This window comes from Fusarium poae (assembly GCF_019609905.1).
Source record: "Fusarium poae strain DAOMC 252244 chromosome Unknown contig_2, whole genome shotgun sequence".
Classification (NCBI taxonomy): Eukaryota; Fungi; Ascomycota; class Sordariomycetes; order Hypocreales; family Nectriaceae; genus Fusarium; species Fusarium poae.
Window position 1 is genome coordinate 327,295 of NW_025408660.1, and position 20,401 is coordinate 347,695.

Consider the following 20,401-nt stretch of genomic DNA (forward strand, 5'->3'; position numbering starts at 1 on the left):
TTGACGCGAAGTCCCACGAGCTATGGAGACGGAAAGGACCAGTTGGGAAACTTCATAACCTCATCTTCTGGATCCACCGCTCGGACTCGCTTACCAATCTCCTCCGGTCTCTTCAGCTTACCGTGTACAGCAAGTCTGACGATCCGGTGGTTCGAGCGAAAAAACCTCTTGATGTTATCATTGATGTGGTTACCCGTTGGCTTTCCACTCTTTATATGATTCGGCGTGCCCTTCTCCTAAAGGACTTCCTCGAGGACCTTTGGTATGAGCAGAAGAGCGAGTGGGAGGGGTTGGTATTGAGGGGAAAGAAGTCAAGCAACGAGATGCCGCTCTGCCTCAGGGACGAGAACAAACTCGAGGAGAAGGACTGGGCTATTATCTCCTTATTTAACGAGGTCCTTCAACACTTCGAGCACGTCTTGATTACTCTCGAAGGCGACGGTCAGCAGCGCAAGCGGAAGGAAGGATACATTGGGGCATATGGGTGCCCGTGGGATACCCTGCTTGGCTATGAATATCTTCTTGGCAAAATGGAGGTATATAAGGCTGCTGCCCATCGATATCCCGATCCCGAGCACTTCAAGGTTAACATTAACCTCTGTTGGAAAAAGCTTGATAAGTACTACTCGCGGCTTGACGAGACGCCAGTTTATTATGCCGCCATTGCACTTCATCCAGCGTATCGTTGGGGATATTTCGAGGACGTGTGGGCAGACCGTCTAGACTGGATCCAAACTGCAAAGTCCCTTGTAGAAGAACTATACCGGTCTCACTACGAGCCGCGAATTATCTCTCGAGATCGATAACGCGGCGAGCCGGTCACGAAGAAACGGCGCATATATCGGAATCCCTTTGACGAGTATCGTGAAGAATCTCGTCAGGCGCCGACTCTATTACAACCACCTTCATCGATGACTACCTTGTTACAAGCCGAGGACGCGGCTAGCAGTTCTACACATGCTGTTGGCGACGAATACAGCGATTGGTTCCGTGACGTCCACAAGTCCGACCAGAATATCCTAGATCCTATTGGCTATTGGTATGAGAGACGGGAAGAGTATACACGTCTGTCACAGATGGCTCTCGATGTGCTCTCTGTCCTTCCTATGTCTGCCGATGTTGAGAGGCTCTTCTCAACGTGTGGTCGAATGGTTCGTGACGATCGTGCCAGGCTGGACGCTAGTACGATCGGGATGACACAGACGGTGAGGTCATGGCATTGCGGAGGCTATATTAAGAGCAGTGAGAAGCTTCTTGAGGATTTAAAGGTGCCAGGGACTGATGTGTTAGCTGAAATGAGCTTTGCGGAGGCCCGGGAGGCAACAGGTGGGAGGATCACGTGTACTGTCCCTTTATAGCGTCCACGCATTTCCATTTCCACGTCCATCCATTCCACAGGCCCACTCTTAGCGTCCATTTCCATCCATTCCATCTACGGTGGGCCTACATGGACGCCCATCCATTCTACAAGAGGCTGCGTGGATGGAAATGGAATGGACCGCCAGCCTGTTATTGCTGAGTTTAAATTCAACGCCGTCGCTTGAAAGGAACGGCATTTACTCTGAGGGGCGGCGATAAACACCGGCGGCATTTGCATCACGAAGCCGCTCGTAAAATCTCTGATGGATAGCTGATCGGCTCATATCATAATATATGTCTCCAAGAGTAGGAAGTGCAGCTTCTCGTGATGCAGGAGCAATGGAGATAACCTCCTCCTCAATATCCTTGCCTTTCCACTTCTTCCAACGCTCAAAGCTTATATGTATCGGCTTGCCGTTATTACTATTAAGAAAAGAACATCACGATTTAGTGCTGGCTATTAATTTATAAGACGCTGGGTGATTTTGCGAAATTTTAAGCAACATTAATACTAGAAAAACAACAACCCCGCAAGCTGCAATGTGCTTCAAAAACTAATAACCATGGCAAGGCAGCATCCAACGCTTAATCTGCCAAGATATCAACCTCCCTTGCTCTTATTTACAATGAGGGCAGTTGCGTGTTGATCAGAGAATAGTATAAAAACAGGTGTCTCCTCCGGTCTTGTTTGCTTGAGCCTCAAGGCTTGAGGCACCAACAACTCCTGCATCCCCTTTCCAACTTGATAGCATCGCATTAAACACCACCACACGCATTCAAACATGCACTTCTCTACCCTCCTTCTGACTCTCGCAGCCACTGCATCCGCCATCGATACCAGAGGCTGGACTGGCAATAGCTGTATTGGGTCTTATACAGCCTGCACAGGCGTCAACCCCAACATATGCTGCGAGTTTAGCCAATCGTCAAGCAGCAACAGGGTCAGCATTTCCGTGACCGCTGTGAGTGAAACCTCTTCCCTTCTGGCTTACAGCAGTGATCTTGTTGGACTGGACTAGCATTGGAGTGGATTTGGATGGAGTGGATTTGGCTGGACTGGATTCACAGTTTCAGAAATTTGGACTGGACTGGATCGAGAGGTCTGGAGCCTCCTGGAGCGCCAATGGACCATTCCTAATTAGGAAAGAGGCGAGCCCGAACCCCACTCTTTGTTTCAGGCACATTGTTTCCATGTGGTGTTGATTGGTCTCCACGATGCTAAATCCGTCAAGTCCCATCGGCAAACCAAGTCAGTAATGCAGCGCGAAGGTGAGACGTCCGTTTGCCTACATAATATGCAGCAGCACAAACCCGATAACATACCCTTTACCATTTGGCCAACAATGTAATTGACGTCCCAGAATGGCCGCACCAACAATCACCCACTTCTTCTCTCGTTCTTCTAATAGGTCTTCAGAATTAGATAATGTTGTTCTCGCTCCAGAATCGATCAACAATACCGGTAGTCGCGATCCGGACGCCCTGATCCAGCCAGATGAGTTCAAGCTTCAGGGCGAGCAATATACTCGCTGTTCTGTGATCGCAAGAGGCCCTAGATCAACAAAGAAACGCACGTCGGTGATCTGGCTATACGGTGAGGATCTACAGTCAAAGAGAGATCGGAAACGGGTATGGTACTGCTACCTCTGCGAGAAACAGCGCCGTCAACAAGAACTTCCAGCAGTCTCAAATGGCAATTCTACGGCACTTGATCATCTCCACCTGAAACATCATATCGACAAGACTACTGGAGAACTCAAGTCCTTTCGAGGAGACTCGGTGGACTCGAGCCAGCCCTCGATATCCGATTACCAGGACATGAAATCGATCGTCTTCTCCCGCCGCTTAGATCGGTTCAAGGAACTCCTAGTCCGCTGGCTAGTCTGTTGCCATATCGCCTTCTTCCAGATCGAGAATGACTACTTTCGCGACCTCCTCTTCTATCTATTCCCACCCCTAGCTGATCTCCTTCCAAAGGCAGCGTCGACCATTCGCCAGTGGGTGATGAATATGTTCGAGGTGAGGAAAGAGAGACTGCGGCAGGATATGCTCGACAGTCGGAGTTCCATTTCGCTGTCCTTTGATCTGTGGACGTCGCCGAACTACCTCGCAGTGCTTGGAGTAGCAGCACATTTCATCGACAAATCTGGGCTGCGCCGAACTGCTGTCTTGGCACTACGCGAAGTGGAAGGGGAACACTCAGGGGAGAACATCGCCGATGTCCTGTTGCAGGTCATCAAAGATTATAAGATTACGGACCGAGTTGGCTATTTCATGTCCGATAACGCATCGGCCAACGATGTTTGCGTTGACTTTGTACTGCGCGCTGTCTACCCAAGGATGTCAGATAAGCAGCGAAAACGCAGACGCCTCCGGTGCTTCGGGCACATTGTGAATCTCTGCGCGCAGGCTTTCCTTATCGGAAAGGACGCCGAAAAAGTCTGCCAAGATCTAGACGCTGCGTACAGGGAAGGTGATATGAAGCGAATCCAGGAGCTCTGGCGGAAGCGCGGCGCCATCGGAAGGCAGGCTTTCAACACTAGCGGATCACTTTCAGACACTTGACTGGCTACTAAATGAGATCCAGCAGGCCAAGATTAAATTCGAAGAACTCCATAAGGAGGCTGTTCGAAGGAACACCAATCGAGTAACTGTTGATGCTGAAGCTGATGACTTCGCATTTCTTGCCGCTTCAGCGGAAGCTTCCTGGCGTAAGGCGGAGGAGTACTTCAAGAAAGCGGATGAGACACCGGCATATTATGCTGCTATTGCGCTGAATCCGACTCTCAAAAACCAGTGGTACATCGAGACTTGGACAGATGAAGAAAAGAAGTCATGGATCCCGAGCGTTACGAAGCTTGTCAGGGGGCTCTGGCTAGAAGAGTATCGGGGAAGACATTCTACAAAGCATACGTCAGTTTCCGCTTCGTTCTGCCCAACTTTGCCTGCTCCGGTTAGAAAGGAGCAGTGTGTCCAACAACCAAGTAAAGCAAAATTTGGACCCTTTTTTTTACTTGTTTGACAGAACCCCTTGCTTGACTTGGTTTACTCGGCAACAGCGGCTTGATTTACTTGGTTGGTTGACATTACTCGACTATTTTTCATGCCCTGTATAGCTACGGTGGTAGATCTAGGCTAATATTCCGCTTCGAAGCAAGTGCTTCTGGCATTCAATCGCTGCTACCGTGTCCGAACTGAGCCGGTTCCGTTCATCCGTAATGACCTTCTTTGTCTGTGAGAAGACGCGCTCACATTCAGCGCTCATTGCTGGGCAACTGAACAAGTCAAATGCCATCTTCGACAGGATAGGATAGTCAGATGCATGGCGAACCCACCACTCCACCAATCTGTTTCGCAAAGGTCCCGATCAATGGTATGCTGATTCTTCAATTGACTATGATATGATGGCTTTGTCCTAACACGATGTTCTAGTGGGCTTCAATCGAGATCCTGTGCGCATGTATAGTCGCCAATACACCCTTCTTTTACGCTCTCGTAAAAGATTTGCAACGACAACACGACGACCGACCCGAGAGATCACCGTCCAACGCTACAAAGCCTACCGTCTTCAGCAGGCGCGCCGATACGAATACCACCAACGATATCGCCTGGCACATCGAAATGTTCTATCAAATACTGCGAAAACGTATAAAAGCAGTAATAATACGTTATAACTATAGCTATACCTATATACTCGAATAATGATACCCAATTTATTAAGTTCTTATGGGGGCATTCATCCGTGAAGTTAGATTTGGATCCTCGTGGGATATTGGCTCGGCGAACCATGACCACCATCTTTGCATCTACGAACTCTTTCTCAGGGTCAATTTCAATTGACGAATTGAATGGTATTGAAAGCTGGTCGAAGTGTCCCAGAACAATGGAGTAATTAACTGTTGATCAAGTTGCGATGCTTGTTTCTAGTTCAGCGTGTTGGGTCGTCTTCTCGTTTGGGCTCTGCCACTGGAGTTTTTGGCGGCCCGGGCTTCCAGGGCGGTCTTCCAGGTCTGTTGTCGCATCAACTTAGACCTTAACTTTGCGACATCAACTTTCTCAAAGCTAATGCAACTTCATCAGTCCAACCACCGAACATGGTCATTTACTGATCATAGTTGACCATCATACGAGCCCAGCGCATAGCCCGGCTTTTCGCCACCCTCGACTTTAAACATGACGCGCCCACTTGCTCCCTCTGCTCTTCATCTCCCGACGTGAACGCCATCCAACAAGAGTCCAGCAAACCCTCTCCGAATACGACCGCGACGGACAATCGCCCGCTTCGACACTGTCGAGTCGACCCCTTATCTCCCACGCATGCAAGATTTGCGTCCTTCCAGAGTCGGACACGGCCTTGTTGCGGGTGTTCGTTTGAGGCAACATGGTTACTGTCTGATAAACCCTCTCTATCGGGCATTTCTGATCGCCTGGGATACCTCTGATTTGAGTCGATATCGCGGTCTTCGAGCGATTCCGTCACGCCGCCCAAAAGCCCATTGTGTATACCGCACCCATGCAGCCAAGGGCAATTGGAGGGTGACGGCATGGTGACATTGCGCCCTCGTGATTCCTGCTGCGCGTCCTGCCTTTGCGCTCGACCACCAGAGACCAGCAGCATACAACTGCCAGTCTGACCATGGCTACAGACAACCAACTACAGAGGCAAATAAGGGACAACGGCATTCACCAAATACTCGCATAACTTCGTCATTCATCATTATCATAACTCTATCATGAAACCAGAGGCCACCGACGCAAATCCCTGCAAACCTCCATCCATGTGCAGACATCCCCATTCGGCATCCCTCCACCTGTCTCGTCACGCCTCCTCCACACTTCACTAAGCACCTCCTTCGAAGATTTATGACTCTCAAATCCACTCCTCGAAAATCCCTTGTCCAACCACTCCGCGATAGCGATCTTTGTCTCCCTCTCGCCTCCGCTCCCGCAATAAATGCAGGCCACGCTGTTCCTGGGCCAAGCAGATTGTTCCTCTCGAGCGCTTCGTCGAAAGCGTGCAGTGAATCAACGACGTCATTGACGCTGTCTTGAAGAACCAATGGGTTCACCTTACGAATCCGACGGTAGAAGAACACCAACGCCGAGGCTAAGGCGCGCACCATGTGCATGTGTGGTGTGCCGCCGGGAGCAGAGTTGGGGCTTGCGCTCATAGAAGGAGAACCTTCGCTATGTCGTGAGCGGAAAAGACACACTGCATTCTCAAGGTTTGATGCTCGTGGCTGGAGAGCCATGAGCGCTTCTGCGTCTGGCTTCTGCCGTGCAGAGAGTCGGTCCATGACATTCGCTAGTCTTGTTATCTGCGACACAAGACTGAGCTACGTCTCGGGCACGCTGTAGATCTGCATGTACATGTTCTCGTGGTCCTGTGACGCATCCGCGATGTGGATGTCTTTGATGTCGCGTTTTATCTTTTGGCCGTGCAACTTTCGTGGTTCGAGATGGAGGAAGTTGTCCAGCGTCATGTCCGGGTTGATAGACTGTACGGGGACAGCAGCTGTCTTGCTGGCGTTGGCGTTCGAACGGGTAAAGGGTGTTTCGATAGCGTGGTTTTCGTCATGAAAGACGTTGAGACTCTCCGAGACAATGCGCATCCAAGCGTAGATGTTATGTAGAAGGCGGGCACGGCGGGAGATGCTAGGTTTTGTAAGACCGCGCCAGCTGATAAGGCGTTCCATTTCTGTGAGACACCATCGGGTGTCTGTCTCGTTTCCCGAAAGAAGCTGAGCGTGTTAGTTGTGACAATCGCGTATTCGGCCAATGTTTCACTTACTGCTGTTGCCAACACAGCGCTTATGCCCATCAGTTGCTCCTTGTACTTTGCCTTGTGTGGCCCTGGCTACGATTCCTTCTCGAGGCTAACCCTGAGGTGTTGCTTGGCTGCTTCGTATGTCCGACTTGACAAAGACTTTCAATGGTCACCAGGTTTCGCTAGACTCGGAAACGTGATGGGGTTTAGTGAAAGATAAGGTCTCAATAGTCCTTCTATTGCGAAAGCATAAGAAAAGCAATACACACAATACACCTTAATATCTGACAGTATCCTTGCTCTGTATGAATGAATTTGAATGAATTTGAATGAATTTGAATGAATTTGAATGAATTTGAATGAATTTGAATGAATTTATTCCACCCGGGAGGATACGCCTCATAGGGCCCACGACGTTGAATATCGTTACATTATTTTTCGGACTTCTAGCCCCGAGATCCTCAAACCCCACCAATCCCTGCTCCTCACCACGTTTTCCCAGCCTCGCTTGTCCCTACGACAGGCCTGCTTGAAGGCCAACTTCTCCAAGTGTTCAGCGTCCCATCTTCAGCGGCTGAAGCCTGGTCTGTCTACCAGAGGCTGTACTATATTAGTTCTTACTGTATTACATTGTTTGGTTTGTTAGTATATCTTGTATCTTTTCATGTCTGTAGCATCCAAACGGCCCGTGCTTCTCGCAAACTTGATCGCTGCTCGCACTGCTGCCAGGTTCGGCCTCCACTTATGCCCGTCTTCCGCCGTCTTCCGCCGTCTTGCCTCCCAGGAAGAACGATAGATTACCCATCAATTCCCGGTCGACATTTCGCATGTGTTCTCGTTGCTCGTCCCACCGTGGACATCGGAAGAGGAAATGGTCGACCGATTCTTCTTCCTGGCCGCAGTCGCACATATCTGTCTCTACTGTGCCTATCCTGTGCAGATACCTGTTGACTCGTGCCATTCCCGTTCGTAGTTGCACCAGGATGTCGGATTCGCGTCTCTTCAGGGCGTCATATAGTGTGCGCGTGTGCTTGCCGGGCAGCGCCTTATCGAGCCGCTTCGAATAGCCGCTTACGCTCTCAGGTAGCACCATGTGCTGTCGACGTTGTGCTAGTAGTACTCTCAGTCGGGTCGATCGGGCCTGGTACGGCGGTTTCGTTGCTCTGCATCAGCTGTCTGTGGCTTTCCGTGCTTCTGCCTTTGCTTTTACTCCCAGTGTGAAAGACCCGTTTGTGGACGATACCCAGCGCATTTTAATGGTGTTGCCACCCTTTTCCAGTCGTCTCGCATGTCTGTAGATCTCCCGGGTGGTGCATTGTCCTGACTGTTGTCGAGGTTTCGCAATTTCTTGTAGCGCCGATCGATTTCTTGTCGCAATGATCACATCTCGATGTTGGAGACCGTCAGGCATGCACCTGAGGACTAGTGCTATCGCTTCCAGCTCGGCCGTATATGCGTTCTGCTCGCCTCTCGGGCCAAGAGTGACGGAGTACTTTGCTATAACATCCCCTCCGCCGGCGGTGTTGCGCACAATGCCGCCCATCGCCACCCTGTATTCGTCGAGCTTCTGTTCCAACTTTCGAATCGTCTTTTGCTGGTCGCCGATCATGCTCCGTGTCGCTTCCTGCTGCTTGCTGAATTCGTCCCCATGGATTCGCAAGACTCCAAAGACCTTTTGGAGCATTGCTGCGCCTGAATCGGTGTCGTTCTTGCCTTCTTGGAGGCCATCGTTCGTGATTCTCGAGGTGATTCGCGTGGTGTTGGTTGCTGTTCGTTTCGCCGTTCCTGCGCTTTTCCTCTTGGGCTTCGAGACTCTCTTGGGCTTTCGTGGTTAGCGTTCTCAGGCGACGTGTCCGCTGTGTTCCGAACGCGTCGGATCCGCCATCGTAGTGTCTGCTCGTTGCTGTCCGTGGGAGGAATGGTACGCGTTCTCTCCTGTGATGTTGGCTACGAAAGCATGGAGGCTGTGTCGAGGTAATCCTCGAGTTCTCTCCAAGCCAGGCTGGCAAGACCTGGACAACGATACCAGGGTCGACTTACGGCGCTTCGTAGTCGTCACGCGTGCGCCTTGGTCGTGCGATCGCAGTTTGCACCTTAAGCCCGCCGCAGACAGCACTTCTAGGGACAACATCGCGCCGCAGCGCCTCAGGTGCGAGCTGAGCCTTACAAGCAGAAGTCTCCTTCGGCCTGCCGACCATGTCTCGCAGCCAAGGCTCTGTCTACCACCACCCAGCCGGCGTGCTAGAAGAGTTGACCTTGTCCACTAACCAACCCAGCCTCCCCGTATGTGTCATGCGTGCGGTACGCTGTAGCCTTGCGGCCCGATCGTTGGGTGTTCCGTAACCACTTCGGTCTTAACGACTCCTTCAACAATCTGTTAACAACTTCCATTACACACAGAACGAACACTTAGGGAAGGGGATCCGCGCCCTCGCGGTGTGCACTGCGGCCCTTTGGCATCACGTTCCAATGCCACCGTCTCAGAGCCGGTCTGGGTCCGAGGGTGCCCTGTCTTCTGTAGCTGCCAAAACGGCAGGAAGTCGGGTGGTTTTCATAACCAGTTCCCTCGATCGGTTTGGTGACCGCCTGCTCCCTCGTGCGTGTTGTGGTGTTTGGTGGTAGAGTCGGTAATGCGTCGTCAACGCGCGCGATCCAGACGACAACAACACAAATACTGCCGCACCACAACATCGCTTTCATCACGACGTGTGCGCCATGAGAGAGAAATCCGCACAGTCCCTAGGCACCTCCTGAAGGAACTTCAAGTAGGTTTTCCGTGTTGCCTCGCGTTTCCTTTCAAAAACGCGCCTCGGATGAACCGAGGAGGTTCCGCTACTCCATTGCCAGTATACCATACGCTGTTAAAGTAATTACCCTAGAGTCGGATTATCAATATTTTCCGGCTCTCAGAGTGGAGCACCTCCCTGTTTCAGATACGCACAGTATGGTGGGGTGATTGTATTAAGATATGGAGCAGAATGTCACGATTTAATTGGTTATTGACATGATTCTTCTTCGTTAATTTGTGCGAGAGGAGTATTTCAATACAAGAATAATCTAATATTGTAATAAGGGGAAGTGGAGCTCATTCCCAGCCACCAATTTAACGAGAACAACCTGATTAAAAAGACTAGTTATGCTGGTCTTTTTTTAACATATCACGATATTGCGGAAAACTACTTGGCAATATGTCTTCAGGCGGACCAATTGAGCACACATGCTTGCGGCGCTTCAAAAGGCCGCCAGAGGTTTGACTTCCTATACTGTGCTCCGCTTCCCATCGCTGACTACTCAGATGTTGGCCGCGAGCGCCTTGATGTCTTGCGCCCTCGTGTGCCTGCCAACAGAAATCCTTATCCGCATATTCGAAGAGGCGAATACAATAGACGCCGTCTGTCTCGCTCTCACCTGTAAGCGTATTTTCCAAGCCTCGGCCATGTTGACCATCAGAGTACCTTCGGTGGCCCACCACAGAGACCTCTTGCCGTCGGCTTGCTCTCACATCTTTGAGCTTCTCCGGCGATTCCAGCCTCAAGTTGATCGCAAAACGCGCTTTTCCGGAAAGAAGAAAAAATTTGGACTGTGCTTCGATTGCCTGCAGTACCGACCTCGGAAGAAGACGCATTGGAGATGGATCGCCAGGGAGTATCGACGGAGCAGGGGAGTGACAGCAGAATCATGGAAGAGGGCTGTAGATAGATGGTCTAGGACGAGCACAGCGCAGTGTCCGGAATGTTATTGCAAGGAGAGGTATACAGTTTTGCCAGTCCAAGCCATGTAAAAGGACTGAACCGAAGCATAGGGCACATCGACAAAAGTGTATACTGACTGGAAGTTACATGTGAATAAACGGTGGCCAATTAGAAAATGCCCTAAAAACAAAACGTACCTGGCGAGATTTCCCTTACCATCGACATATCCTGATCAAGGTCTCTCCTTATGAACGACCACTTCTCAGTGTATCGCCTGCAGTGAGCGGACCTGCCGTTTTCTCCAGCCCTTCGGCGTTGGAGAATCCCCAAAGTGATTGGTGGGTAAGAGTCCGTACGTCTCGACAGCATGCGCTATAGGGTCGTGTATCCACTTTCCGCGCAACTTTCGCGACAGTAATTTCCTAACCCCTTTGTAGTCATACTTCCCAAAACAACATCAATTATCATCAAAATAAATCCCGATTTTTAATATGAATACTCCTGAGCCTGCAGAATATGATGATATCAGAGAAATCCAAGAAAAAGTGCAAAATGGTACTTCAATTCGGCGATGCGCAAAAGAATACGGGATTTCCGAGTCCACCCTCCGTGGCAGGTTAAATAAAGGGTGCCAAAACACACCGCACAGCACATCAAAATCAACAGCTATTATCTCCCAAGCAAGAAGAGGAAATTGCCTCTTTTATCAGGCATGAAGAAGCCTGCGGCCGCGCCCTGACGAAGGCCGAGCTACGTGAGCTTGCTAACACGATTGCATAGATGCGTATTGTTGTACAATAGTTGTATGTTGTGAGGTAGTGTTGTACAACTTTACAACAGTTGTACAACAACAAGGTCACGTGCAACGACCAAACGGGTAGAATTAAGATGCCATGGCTCTATATCTTCGTCTATAACATTTTAGTCATCTTGTAGGCCTACATCCATAGGTGCCCCATCATCTCCAGCCAGTGGATTGCATACTAGACCCAATCCACCCTCTCCGGAGGGGACAATTAGTCCTTCTCGTAGCCAGTTGCCGATACATTCCACCTTCTCAAGATTCTTACAAGTGATTCGAAGCCGGTCCCACGAAGCAGTACGTCGAGCACCTGAGAATGCTCTCTCTGGCTCAGCTGATTCAGATGGGATGGAAAGGATATCGATAGCCATCCGACTGAGCCGTGGATACTGTGTCCGTTGCTCAAGACGAGACCACCACTCAAGAGGAGTACAGTCGATTTCAAGCGGTAAAGCGTTGATAAAAGAATCCAGATTGTCTGAATCGGTAGAAATAGCCTTCTGCTTCACCTCAATTGACCTGGAAATAAACGATAACTGACCATCCTTCTTCGAGGGTAGCGGTACAGGACGACGTTCTGGTTCCTTTGAGATGGCAAGTCCTTGATACTCTGTCATCCAGATGTCCCGAGCACCAGCAATAGCTGTTTCGTTCCAGTCTCGGGGCCAATTTTGCTGAATATATGCTAGTCGCTTAGAAGGATCAAGTAGTAAGGCGGCAGCATAGACTGGGACATCTTCAGTCATAGTATAGTATTTGTCTAAGACGAACCAGCCCATCTCAATGGCATGGAGCATCCGAGTATCCATTGAGCCAGGCTGCGAGTGCTGAACCTTTGCACTCTCATAGTGGAAGAGTAGAGCATCCATCAAGAAGAGGGACTGGGAGACAGAAGAGCATTTTCCCTCGGCATATAGAGTTGCTGATGCAAAGGGCTCAAGGAATGCATGGGTTTTGGCCAGAAAATCCCAATCAGAACCACTTAGAACAGTATCTTCAAGCTCTCTGTCATGCTCAAGTAGAAACTGATTGATCTGAACTTTCTTCCTAATGGCATTGTCGATCACTTTATACCAGGAGGACCATCGTGTGGCATTATCAATCCCAAGGCTGAGGCCGACAGCATCACGCCAGCTATCACTGTGGAGCGATGAGCTACGAAGCCAGACAGCAAGGTTATGGAGCTTCTGGAGAGTAGGAATGCCCTGCCACCCAGTATAGTCCTCATCAATGCCAGTCCTCTGACTGGCCTTAGCTGTCGATTTGGGCCTTTTACCTTGCAGTACAGGCTCTTCCTGTTGTGATATTGTTTCTGCTAGTGTGGCGGCAAAGTGGTCGACCATATCCACACTCTCATCACTAGTAGTAGCATTGAGGGCTGCTGTGAGAGCCTCCTTAGATCGAGCAAGAAGGAAGGATTGCAAGGAGAGGTTAATGATATGACCAATGCACCGGATTCGACGCCTTTTGGGGTTGAAATCAATCCACTCTATGTCAGATAGGATCCAATTAGCTAGGGGACAAGCATACCTGGAGCTCTTCCTTCAATTTCTCTGATAGTACCTCCAAACACGTATTATTCGAAGTTGCATTGTCCCCTGTGTGGTAGCCTACTCTCAATATATCGAAGTTGCGTAGGACTTCCACAATCAAGGTTGCCTGGGCCTCACCACTATGACTGAATGGACATTCTGGCAGTCCTAAGAGCGCCTTTCGAAGTGCGTAGTTATAATCAACCCATTGGGCACACACTGCTAGCATGGCATGGCGATGCGGTGATGTCCAAAGGTCAGTTGAGATGTGGATCATCGATTGAGAACCCTGAATGAGATCTCTAAGCTGGGAAGCATATAACCCATAGTTGGCATTTATAATCTTCATAGCCTGATCACGGGACGTGATAAGGCAGTCTTCAATGGCAGGACTGCATGCCAAGGCAAGACTCTTCATCTCATCCCACGTAACTGAAGAGAATGGGATTCGACGCCGCGTGAGGAGTCCCACGATTGCCTCAATGTACCGCTGAGCATTGAAGACATTCCGAAGAGCACTGTCGGATGGTTGGAATGTTATGTATGAGTCTATGGATGGCTGCGTCGATTGCTGTGAGTTTTGAGACGTCTCACTAGCCTGGATAAGTTGCCGGTGTCGATTTTGAGCATGGGTTATGGCATTACTCGTGTATCCATTGCTCCAGCGAGTTGAGCAGTGAAGACAGACGTATTCCCTTCGACCATAAGACTTCCGAACCCTTCCAATTTGAGTCTTGTTCTTCTCAGGATACTCAACACGGAAGAAGCTGTAGAAGTCCCAGCCCAGCCGCTCGATGGCTGTTAATTGAGCAGATGTTGAATTAATAGGCGATGAGCTAGCCATAGTCGAGATTCTCGGAATAAGTGCTTAAGCATATGACACACTAATGGTGCCTAAAGCGTCTAGGATTTGCGTCTAGGATTTCCAGTGAGATTCATAGAATCAAAAACAATAGAGACAGGGCAGCTCGGCCATAGCATTGATTGAAAAAGTCATCACTCGCATGTGGAAAACATCGAATCGAAGAAACCTCTTAACTTCTATCTAATGAGGGACTGGGAGCTGGCTTCTTGTAGCTATGTTTCGCCATAAGCAGCATTGATGGTCTTTAGGCAGCCGTATGCTGCCTTGCGCTAGTTGTGATGTGGCGTTCGTGCTGTCCGTGAAACTATTCACGACAGTTATCCTCGGCCGTGAAAGAGCTTATCCGAGGAGTAAAGAGAACATAAACTTATATGTCTGTCTGCTAACGGTGGGCGTCTAAGAGCCATAAATGCGCCACGGGTCGTAGCCATCAGTGAGGTCGCTTACTACTCAGCCGGTGGCGGATAGCTTCACGGCGTAACAAGGCCATCGTGACACGTCACGTTTCTGGTGTATACGATAAAACCAATATCTGATTAGCTAACACTACCAACTTGACCAATTATATGAAGCGCTTTATTGTTGTACAACAGTTGTTTGGGAAGTCCGGTTGTGTTGTACAGCTTCAACAAAAGTAGTGTTGTACAACTATACAACAGTTGTACTCATATAACAACACTACAATACGCATGTATGCAATCTCCCGGCCTGATTCAACATCTCTTTCGATGGCTGGACGTCGGGAAACCGGCATACCTTGTATGGAATCGCTTGCTTCTTCAGAGATGAGCACAGCAAGCCCCGTAAGATTGTGCTGGGTGTGCCCGAGGTTTCCGTACGCCACAGTGGATCGAATATTGCAGCTCAAGTCCTTGATATTTTGATAGCCTACCAGATTACCGAGAAAATAGGATATTTTACGCTTGACAACGCAGAGAATAATGATACAGCGATGGGGGCCATCGGTCGTAAACTAGGCTTCACTGGTGCGTCTCGCCGAGGCCGCTGTTTCGGTCACACGGTCAACTTGTCAGCAAAGGCGTTGCTCTTTGGCAAGAACGCAAGCGCTTTCGAAGAGCAACTCTCCGGCGCGTCGGCCCTGCCGGAAGCAGACTGGGAATCATGGAGGAGCAAGGGCCCCGTTGGGAAGCTTCATAACCTTGTCTATGACATCTTTCGGTCCAACAGATTGATGTACTTGCTGCGAGATCTTCAACAAGATGCAATCAGCAAAGTCAGTTCGTTAAGGGAACGATCGAGGAAGCCACTTACCGTGATGCGAGACAATAATACCCGCTGGCTTTCCCAACTGTACATGATCCGTAGGGCACTCAAAATTCGTCCATATCTTACTGGTGGTAAAGTACAAACAGGAGTGGGAAGATGAGAATAGGTCGAAGAGGACGGGTCAGGTCAGGAAGTCCGCAAAACTGCCACGTATCTGCGAGGAGGAGAACAAGCTAACGGACAGCGACTGGGAAGCCCTCCAGTGCCTGGAGGAGATATTGACGCATTATGAGAATGTAGTGAGGACTTTGGAGGGTGACGGACAAGTTAGAAAGAGAAGGCGAGGGTTTCTGGGCTCACATGGTAACATATGGGATGTGATTCTAGGTTTCGAAGAGCTCCTCTCGAAACTAGAGCAATACAAATTGCTTGCAGCAGGCTTTCCCGACGCCGAACAGTTCAGGATCGGGATTAATCTCGCCTGGGACAAGCTTGAAAAGTATTATTCAGCTCTAGATGAAACACCCATCTACTATGCCGGTCTTGCTCTCCATCCTGCATACAAGTGGGCGTATTTCGAGTACACTTGGGACACCCATCCAGAATGGGTCGGCAAGGCTAAGGAGATGGTTTACCGAGTTTGGAGGACCGAGTACGCGAATTCCGATATCCTCTCTCAAGCAGACGAGTCAGACGACCAACGTCCAGCAAAAAGACGCAAGTTCTTCAGCCCATTCGAGGCCAACAGTCGTCATATGCCGGCAAGATACGACTCTTCAGACGATGAAGCAGTCAAAGGTGATGAATACGAGACATGGCAAGGTAGCCGCGAAGCGAGTGACAGGAGAGTTCGCGATCCTATTACGTACTGGCATGAAAGGAGGTTGAAATACCCTCGACTTTCGCGGATGGCATTGGACTTTTTGACCATTCAGCCAATGTCTGCAGAGTGCGAGAGGCTCTTTTCAGCTGCAGGAAGAATGGCGGTGCCGTCGCGAAGCCTTCTGGATGCCCAAATTAGGTATCTCCATCTGTCAGGTATCGCGGTCATGGTATAGGGCTGGGATCGTCAAGGAACTGGATCCGATGTTGATCTCGTGGCGCGAGGAAGAGCAGATTTATGAGGGTCTTGGGATGAGTGATGGCGAATTAGCAGAACAAGCAACGGCATGGCTGAGGGCTCAGGGCGACGAGGGAGAGAGTGAGGGGTAGTAGGCTGGGCAAGTACCATCCATGATCAAGAGCGCAAGTCACGTGAGCGAAGTGTACGACAAACCAACCGTCAACTACATCCACCAAAGGCGCTGGTGTAACACACTACACCCACTACACCGGACAGTTGCTTACATAATTTACACTTACACTAACGTACATGATAAGCGGGTGCAACAGACAAGCGAGTGCAACAAAAAATCCCGCAATTTACATCTTCTCAACTTAATCAATTAATTTTCAACCACCAAATATGCCAGACCCAAATATTGAGGCTAGGATTCTTCTTGCACTTCGTGCCCTTCAAAATGACCCAAAATTAAGTCTCCGACGCGCCGCAGGCATCTACCAGGTCCGTTATTGGACTTTATATCGCCGACAGAAGGGTATCCTTTCTACGCGTGATTCTATCCCAAAATCACGCAAACTATCTGATCTAGAAGAACAGATCATAGTTCAGTTCATTCTCGATCTGGATTCGCGAGGGTTTCCCCCGCGACTGCGTTGTGTTGAGGAGATGGCTAACCGATTGCTCGCCGACCGCGAGACGCCGCCTGTCGGCAAGCGCTGGGCCTCTAACTTCGTCAAGCGACACAAAGACCTCAAGACGCATTTCCCCCGTAAATATGACTACCAGAGAGCCAAATGTGAAGATCCGACCATTATTCGCAACTGGTTTAGGCTCGTAGCAAATGTAATTGCGAAGTATGGCATCCGACCTGATGAAATCTACAACTTTGACGAGACTGGCTTTATGATGGGCGTTATTGCGAGCGGAATGGTCGTCACAGGTGCTGAAAGGCGTGGAAGACCAAAATCAGTGCAGCCTGGAAACCGGGAATGGATTACAGTCATTCAGGCGATCAATGCCGAGGGCCAAGCGATCCCGCCGTTCATCATAGGTGCGGGCCAATATCACCTCGCCCACTGGTACCGAGAAAGCAACCTCCCGGGCGATTGGGCTATTGCGACGAGTCCTAATGGCTGGACAGATAACGAGATAGGCCTCGAGTGGCTAAAGCACTTCGACCGGTGTACTACCAAGCAATCAAAGAATCGCTATCGTCTCCTGATCCTCGACGGACACCAAAGTCACCACTCGGTCGACTTTGAGAGATATTGCAAGGCAAATAAAATCATCACGCTTTGTATACCGCCTCATTCGTCTCATCTGCTGCAGCCTCTTGATGTCGGGTGCTTTGGCCTGCTTAAGAAGGCTTACGGGCGAGAAATCGAGCATTTGATCAGATGCTCCGTAACCCACATTTCCAAAACCGAGTTCTTGCCGGCTTTTTACACCGCCTACCAGGCCACAATGACAGAGAAAAATATTAAAGCAGCCTTTAGAGGAGCCGGACTTGCTCCTCTCGACCCAGAAAGTGTAATCTCGAAGCTCGATGTGCAGCTGCGGACTCCAACGCCTGTGGAGGAGGTAGTTAGCCCCTCGACCCCTTGGGTCTCAAAGACCCCAAAGACTATCCTTGAAGCCGACTCTCAGCTTGAATATCTTGAAAAGAGAATCAAAAGGCATAAAAGTAGCTCTCCAGAGTCAATTCTAGAAGCATTGAGGTCTTCTTCCAAGGGAACAAAGATAGTTATGCATAAGGTTGCCTTATTAGAGGCCAGGGTCCAAGATCTTGAACAGGCAAATAAGATACTAAGCCGGCGGCGGAGGGCAAAAAGAACCCGGCTACAGAAAGGAGGGGTGATGACAGTAGAGGAAGGAAGGCAAGTAATTGATCAAACGGATGTTGATGCGCAGGCGGTGGCTGGACCATCGAGAAGTGGTGGTCAAGGAGGGCCTCCGCGAATGAAGGAAAGGCGCTGTGGAGCGTGCGGCAAGACAGGACATAATGCAAGGACCTGTCAGATACTTGTCGCTATGTCTATGGAAGAATATAGCGATTAATTTTACTTAATTAATAGTCTGTTGTGTTTTTATTGCTATTTCTATCTGAGATGTTGTGATGTTGTGTTGCACTCGCTTGTCTGTTGCACCCGCTTATCATGTACGTTATTTTTATTTTATTTTTTAAGCTCTCACTGATCAAAGAAGCAGAAAATAGACACGGCGGAGGCGGATGTTGTCCTTCGCAGATTGAGCAACTTTTTTGATGCTCTTCATCTCTGCGTCTGTGCTTTCTGGTTTGTCTATCCACTTTCATGCTTTCATGGATCCATGATGTGTTTCACTTGGATGAATTGCATGCGTGTGACCCCCAGTGACCGAGGTCGAACGAAGCGAGGCGCTGAAGAACTGGCGCCAGACCATGTAGATCGTCCAAGCTAGACTGAAGCTAGGCAAGTTACCCGGAATGACAGCACGCGCACCAGCACAGGGGTATTATGGCAGCCAGAATCTGTGTCAACAAGCAAAACCAAGCGGCCCAGCTGCCGAACTAAGAATGGCCTTGGCGAAGAGCTACCGAGGCTGTCGCTGGTTCTATGCTAGGCCTGTCAGCGGTCGCTGGTGGCATACCGGTATACTTCGCCAGCCAAGATTCCGCTTCTCGACTCTTGGCAGCTTTGCGGCGCAATGATTAGCCCGCTATTTTTGTGGTGAAGGTAGTTCAGCATAACACGATTCATTACGCTCGGCGGCTTATCTTGGCCGGTAGGGGTAGAGTGGCACAGTATGTAGCCTGTTATAATTGGACAGGTGCTGGGGTGTCGCATGAAAACAGGGGATATTTCAAGATTACGCACCGGAATGGCAGTACCTTCAAGGGGACAGGATTTGGACAAAACACAACATGAATACACCAATGTGCATCAATGGACCGAATACAGGCAGGGTCTGACAGTTATGGGCTTCAGGAAACGGGTCACAATTTGGACGATGCAAGGCAAGGAACAGCATGAGCATGGGCTTGGGGAGACGAGGACGAAAAAAGTAGGCAAGGTATGTAAGCATGGATTAGAGACTGGGCTGTCTACCCTCGCATACCCTACAACTATGAAAGCTATCCACTCCGCAACAAGATGTGTTCAGGTACGATCTCTTGAGGTAACAGACGAAGATGTATGCGGCACGCGTTACGAGACAGATGCCTCCCAAAACGGGCTTTATGGATCATTCTGTCTAATGTCCCTCTCCATTGTCCTGCATAAATTCACTGGTGGTAGTCGGGCTGTGCTCGTGCACTTTAGCTTTATAACTTCTACCACAACCTTGGTGTGACCATGCTTCCTGGACGGCTCACATCGGCTCATCCACCATCTCAGTATGTAATGTTGATGTGACGAAGAATTCTGTTAATCTTTAATTTTCCTTCTAATCTCGTTCCCGACAGCATAGACATTGCCGATATATCTACGATGGCATTGCTACATGCCATGGTCCAAGCTTCGCGAACTAGCCGGGCCGCTCCGATGATGGAACATGGCCAATCTTGGAGAAAGAAAGCCATGTCGCAAAGGCCTGACTGTGACTGTAACGGACCGTATAAATGGAATTTTCTGATCGACCCAGAGCGATATGACGAGGATAATGGAGAGGGTAGGGATAGGCTTATTTAGGTAGGTAGGAATTGTTTCAGGCGGTAACAACGTGATTCAAGTGGCTGCGCTCAGCCTGACTAGTGGGTATATCAACCACCATTAGCACATAGTATGTACCAAGGGGTAATGTAATGGAAACTGTAAGCTGGCTCAAGCCCTAGTTACTAATGTAGCATTATGCACAAGCAATCTTGACAATATCAATAGCTCCCGTGAGGGGTGAGTGTAATGATACAACGGAGGTTTGGCCGCGGTATGTAAAAGGGAGCGGAGGGTCGACCTTGATTAAAATCAGAAACCGCTTTCCATATATTGATAATACAGTCTTTCGCAGACCTTCTACAACTATTCTTTTCGTCATTTAAGCTTGCGCCACCAGACATTCGAACGACTCGTGCCATGATGAGTTACCCGCAGTCCTCCAGCCTTCCATTCACTCCGGAC

The 20,401-nt window shown here is 49.6% G+C and overlaps 3 protein-coding genes across 3 annotated transcripts; 1 reads left to right on the top strand and 2 right to left on the bottom strand.

Moving 5' to 3' along the window:
• Positions 1-5,282: 5,282 nt before the first annotated feature.
• On the bottom strand, positions 5,283-6,656 carry FPOAC1_013388 (uncharacterized protein; the record flags this gene model as incomplete). The annotated part of the gene is made up of 2 exons (XM_044857729.1): positions 5,283-5,421; positions 6,208-6,656. 2 exons carry the CDS (start codon positions 6,654-6,656, stop codon positions 5,283-5,285), a joined length of 588 nt encoding a protein of 195 aa, XP_044701111.1.
• A 39-nt stretch (positions 6,657-6,695) lies between these two features.
• Positions 6,696-7,180, bottom strand: FPOAC1_013389 (uncharacterized protein; the record flags this gene model as incomplete). Its single annotated transcript, XM_044857730.1, has 2 exons — positions 6,696-7,100; positions 7,151-7,180. The coding sequence occupies 2 exons, from the start codon at positions 7,178-7,180 to the stop codon at positions 6,696-6,698; spliced, it is 435 nt and encodes a 144-aa protein (XP_044701112.1).
• Positions 7,181-10,314: 3,134 nt separating this feature from the next.
• Positions 10,315-10,907, top strand: FPOAC1_013390 (uncharacterized protein; the record flags this gene model as incomplete). The annotated part of the gene is made up of 2 exons (XM_044857731.1): positions 10,315-10,374; positions 10,422-10,907. 2 exons carry the CDS (start codon positions 10,315-10,317, stop codon positions 10,905-10,907), a joined length of 546 nt encoding a protein of 181 aa, XP_044701113.1.
• Positions 10,908-20,401: the final 9,494 nt, after the last annotated feature.